At 34.5% G+C, this 5,558-nt stretch overlaps 1 protein-coding gene across 2 annotated transcripts in view; it reads right to left on the bottom strand.

The window, feature by feature from the left end:
* The window catches only part of LOC308201011 (uncharacterized protein), a 52,796-nt gene that overhangs the window by 6,407 nt on the left and 40,831 nt on the right, over positions 1 to 5,558 (bottom strand). Inside the window, exons 5-7 of one of the 2 annotated variants that reach the window (XM_080607717.1) lie at positions 5,210 to 5,247; positions 3,993 to 4,079; positions 43 to 107 (exon numbers count right to left, since the gene is read on the bottom strand). In XM_080607717.1, coding sequence (XP_080463843.1) covers positions 43 to 107; positions 3,993 to 4,079; positions 5,210 to 5,247 — 190 coding nt within the window. Of the gene's footprint in view, positions 1 to 42; positions 108 to 506; positions 3,167 to 3,992; positions 4,080 to 5,209; positions 5,248 to 5,558 lie in introns of those variants that run through there. The other variant, XM_080607718.1, reaches the window with a different exon arrangement.

Raw genomic sequence — 5,558 nt, 5'->3', positions numbered from 1 at the left:
TGTTTGAATGAAATTTTAGAATCTGAAGAGTAGTTCTTCTACCTGGCATGTTGTTTCTTCTATCTTCTTTCCTTTCAGCAAATGCATCCCATCACCAACATTATCTTCTGAGAATTGTGACCAAGAAAAAAAAAAAAAGGAAAGAAAATGTGCTTTCAAATATCCTGTTTTAAGTTTTTCTAAGGAGTATCATTTGAATTGCACTTGATATTTTGAGCTGACATTTTGACTCTGAAGTTAATCTTGTATCATTTAAGCATCCATTTTATCTCAAAACTACTTTGAAGTAAGACTACAGAGCAAATTGGCAAACTGACACACACAAATAAAACTCATTCATGCTTAATTCTTTATCTGAATTTAGTCCTCAGTTTACTAATCCAGACTCCCACCAAGTGCTCCCTCTTGCTCAGCTATTTAGCACAGAAATGTTTGGAATATTCATATAAAAAAATGAAGCCCCTGGGCAAAAATGGTCTTTCCAATTGATGTCTGTGTAACTTGATCTTTTGAAATTACTTTCAGAGGATGAACTTTCACCTATTCCTTCCAAGACATTAATGCTTTACTTGGGAAGAATATTTACCTTCATTACAACAATGAACAATAATAGGTCAAATGACTCTGAAAAGTCTACATTTTAATAAGTCTTTAAGAAGAAAAAGATCTACTCTCACTTTGAAAGATTTTCTCTCACTTCCAAAATTAAGAAAAGGCAAAGCATCTACAATTACACTATTATAGAAATGCCCTAGCAATTGCATTCCATCAACAGAGACATCAGAGGCACGCAGTTATTTTGCAAGAAAAAACAAAAGAAACATAATTTGCAAATCACAGCATTAAGTGCTACTCTGGCTTTCCAAAGTTAATAGAAAAGAGTAAGAATGTTTTTTGTTTTGTTTTGTTTTCCTCATGAATCCTAACTTGGTTTCCTTATTGCTGCTGAGGAATACCTTACAATATCAGTAATTCTCCTTCTTGAAAAAGGACAGCTAACTTAAAATATAGATTCAGAAATGCTAACTGTAGGCAGGCAAGAATGATTGCCTTGTTTTTTTTTCGTTTTGTTTTGTTTTTTCTCTTTCCAATCAACAGAAAAAGAAAGGTTCATTCAATAAATAACTTCGACTGACTGAGATTCTTCATCTATCATATGAAAAAAAAAGTATTTTGATATAAGCATACAAATTTATATTCAAAGAGGTAAGTAAGATCCCAGTCCTCAAAACACCTAGACTTACATTAGAATTAAATGAGACCACAGTGTGTGTAAAGCTGGTGAACCCTCCCAAGCCCTTGTCAGTCAAACAGTTAAAGGGCCACTATACAGGCAAGTTAGCCCCTATATTTTAATGCTATTTTTAAAGAAAATTCTGAATCAAGAGACATATTTAGGATTGTTAATATTCTTAAAGGACAACCCTCTGCAAACAAAAAATTGAAACAAAATAACAATCTTCCTTGTAATTACTTGGATATTGTAAGATTGAGTTAAAACCCAAAAATTACAATCTGAGCATGAAATGAAAAAGAGAGACACTCCTTTCACACTTTAGTTCTGCCTTTAAAATATAGGTCAGTTGCACAGGAAACCCCATCAAGCAATTTCCTTTATTTGGCACATACGTCAACAGAAAGAGGGAAAATGGGTCACAGAAATTCTTTTTTACATGAGTTTGCCTTTAGAGGTTTCCATAAGAGCTTATATATGCTTAGAGACACTGTCTTTCTCCTACAGACCTGATTATTACAGTAACATCAACATGTTTTCCAAAAAGTATGTTAGAGTCCAAAATCTAACATGACTGACCAGACATCTCAAGCACCTACAAATCTCCTTGAAGTCACTGAGGGCCAGGTGTCTGATAATCCATCCATTTATTTAAATATAGAGCTAGCTGGACTTCTGTAGGCATCATAACTCATGTCAAGAAATTCTTATGCAAAGTCAGATTAACATAAGTGGGCTCTTTCTGGTCACTTTTCTGTGGAGTGAATTAGGAGCAGCAGAGAATTACTCTGACTTACTCTGCAAGGTATCAGTCCTTTTCTGTTTGTCTCAGAAATGCTCTTTCATGGAACTGGAATGACTGTGACTCATGTAATCAACTTTTTCTGTGATGGCACTTTCGGGCTGGCAAGTCTGGTACTAATGATTTGGGTTTGGGCTTGTGACCAAAGATGGGTATTCCCACTATTCTGTCTGTAGGATATGTATGTTTTTACTGCCCAATAAGTTTGGATTTTTATTTATTTATTTATTTATTTTGTAGAGGTTGTACACACAGACACATTAAAGACCCAATGCAAAGGCTACAAGAGTCAGAGGATGTCTTTTCATTGACTTCAGTGAGATTTGGATCAGGTCTAACAGAAATTCATATTATGCAATAGACTTACAGACCCTGAAGTATTATCTCTGTTAAGGGAAAAGTTTGATCAATACTGACAAATTATCTTGATCAATAGCAATGAACAGTAAATCTTCTGAAAAGTGGTTTTCACCACTGTGCAAAGGGGACTTCCCTTTTAATAATTTTACTGCAGTGTGGGAAAGGGAGATTTTTATTTAGCTGCCAGCTTTGCTTCCTGTTCCCTCTGGGCCCCTGCCCTTCAGTTACAACATTTGTTAGCTTTTAAAATGCGCACTGCTTCTTTTGCATGCTTTGGATATTTAAAAGGGTTAAAAAAAAAAAAAGTCTTGAGTCTGGAGGAAGGTCAAAAAGTTCTTTCCTCTGATTCAGCTTTTTTCCACCCCCAAACTGACAACCTGTGCAGTACACTGAAGAATCATTCTAGATTTTTTTTTTTTTTGTTAAAAGTAAGACTTGTCAGGAAAGAAATGTCTAATTTTTCTTTCTCCTATCATTAACACCTTTCTTCTTACAAACCAATAAGATTTCTTTTCCCCTCATCAGTTTATCACAAGGGCAGAGTTCCTCTTTTACTGTCATATCTTCATTCTGGTTCTGGTTCCTAGAAACCCTATTCACACATATATGAGCAAATGCATTAGACATTACAATTTCAGATCTATTCTCACTTCACCACTTTATCTTCAAGTGATGAAGTGAATGAAACCCAGAGGGAAACCTGGCACTCTGTCCTCTTCTGTCTTTGGCATATGCAGTTAACAGTGGAATCTCTGAACAGTGGATGATACCTAAACCATTTGTACAGGAGATATTAAAAGTAAACACACTTCTCATCTTGTCACATTGTTAGCTTAAGCAGAGAATACAGGATACATCCACTTTAATCTTACATGTCAAGGTTTCTGTTTCTGCTAATACAGGTGCTGAACTTTTACTGTTTTGGTCTGATTAGGCAACTGTAACGGCAAACTGACTTTAAAAAAATACAAATACAAACTTAATTCCTGGAAGCAATGTTAAGCAGATTGTCACATAATTTTGATTTTTAAAAGTCTAGTTTATCTTTAAATAGACAAGGTGACTGCTCACTTGTTATTTCTTGTGGTTAATTTAATGGATTTATACTGGTCAACTCTTAAACAGTGTCGCTAGCAAATTCCCGTACATTAGCTGTAAAGCTGTTTCAATTAAAGTTAGTTGAAACAGGCTTTAGAAAGATAACCGGATAAAAGAATTACCTACAAAAGTCACACCTACACAAGAAGTTGGATATTTGGAGCACTGTAAAGTATACAGGGAACATGGATTCCTACTGTAGGCGCATATTACAGTTGTCAAGCCCTGTGCAACACAACTATTGCAATTTACTGTAGAAGTCTTCTTTGGCCCATGGACCACAGAATGAATTGTTCACAGAGTGTGTTCTTATCTTCCTAGTTTTAATGTAAGCTTTATTTAAACTACATTTTCCCTCCTTGAGGACAAAGTAGATCTCAAAAGGACTTGACAAATTATTTAGCTAAATTATTGGTGAAAAATGAAAAATTTTCTTATGTGCCCTTTAAAATACTTTGTGGAAAATGCAAAATCAGCTGAAATACATTTAGCAATTACCTTTAAGCTGACAGTGCCTTCTGATGTACGAATCATTTTCTGGCTTCCTGGAACCCTGCCAAAGTGTGCCATTCACATTTTTCCTGTCTAAAGTAAAAGCACAGAGAGCAGTCACCTGAATTCATAGCAAATCTGTGAAATAACAGGAAAGTCTATAAAAATAGCATCAGAATACAAATCAAACAAGCTTGTGGAATGCTATAGAAAGTGGTCAAACATGGAAATGAATAGATGATTTTGCAATATAGGAAATTTGATGGACAGATGCTATTTATTGTGGGCAGACTTCAAGTTTTATCATCTTTTGTCACTGTCTAATACCTCATCTAATACTGTTAAAACATGATCAGAATGATTTTTATCTTAACACTGTTTTTAAGACCTAGCAGCCCACAGAACACATGTACCTTTATTTTGCTTCCAGGAAGCAAAGGTTTTTTTTTTTTGTTTGTTTTTAATTTTACAGCTAATCAGATAGTGTGTTAGCACCAGCAAGAAATAGCATCAAAGATGCCCACAACCATGTCGCACACATCCAAGGCTGATACTGCCTCAGTGAACAACATAGCTTCACAGCGTGTTGATAACTATGAAGTTTTTGTATCTTTTTTTTTTTTCCCCTTTAAACTCAGTTAGGACAGCACCTGAATTCCAAACTTCAGAACATAAATAATACAATGTTAACAGGAAGCGCTCACAAAAAAAAAAAAAAAGGTGTTATTTCCTACAGACTATATACAAAACAGAACCTATTGAATCGAAGCGTGCATAATAATATATATGATAACACAGAGTGTCAGAAGCATTTGAAAAAAACTTGAATTTCTTCTTTGGAAAAGTTGTTCGTGAAAGCTAAAGCAAATGAGATTAACATGGGAAAGGGCAGAGGACTGAATTTGATTATATCAGAGAGATTTCAATTTTTTATTGAAATGATTAAAATAAACACTGAATATGCTGAGTATTTCGTGTGCTGTTCCATAACAGATACTTAAATATAGAAATCTAACTGAGATTTAAAATGGTTTGGTTTCAACATCTAACTTCAGATATGTATGTAGAAAGGAGAGGGGGGAATACATTGATAGTTTAAGTGTATTTTTCCTTCCCTTTCCTTTGCATTTTCTCCAACAGCTGTAAAGCAAAACAGACCTTTAATTAAAGTAGGCTCTGTGAGATTAGCAAGTATATAGTAAATGATTGAAACAGTTACTAACCAAATGCTTCATTTTCAGACAGAGACTTCTGGATGGATCTAAAAGAATTAAAAGAATTAACCATTAGCTGAAAGTCAGAATGAAAAAAAGAAAGCACATTTAATCAAATATGGATATTTTCAACCTAATTCTTCAAAGCAGGGCACAGGGATTTAGCTGTGTAATTCCCACTGGCTTTAATTGGGGTTACTTGGCTTTTCTCATTTACTCAATCATCTACTTTCACCTGCCACACAAAGCTCTGAAAGCTTCTGAGCTTTGACTCTGAAAAAGTATTTCATTCAAGTTTCTTTTTGTAATTAAGAATTCATGACTGAATCAGGGAGCCCATCAGAAATAGAATAAGAGA

This window comes from Anser brachyrhynchus (assembly GCF_964034855.1).
Source record: "Anser brachyrhynchus genome assembly, chromosome: 1".
NCBI classification, from domain to species: Eukaryota; Metazoa; Chordata; class Aves; order Anseriformes; family Anatidae; genus Anser; species Anser brachyrhynchus.
The sequence above is the reverse complement of the archived record's forward strand: the minus strand, read 5'-3'. Positions and strand labels throughout refer to the sequence as shown.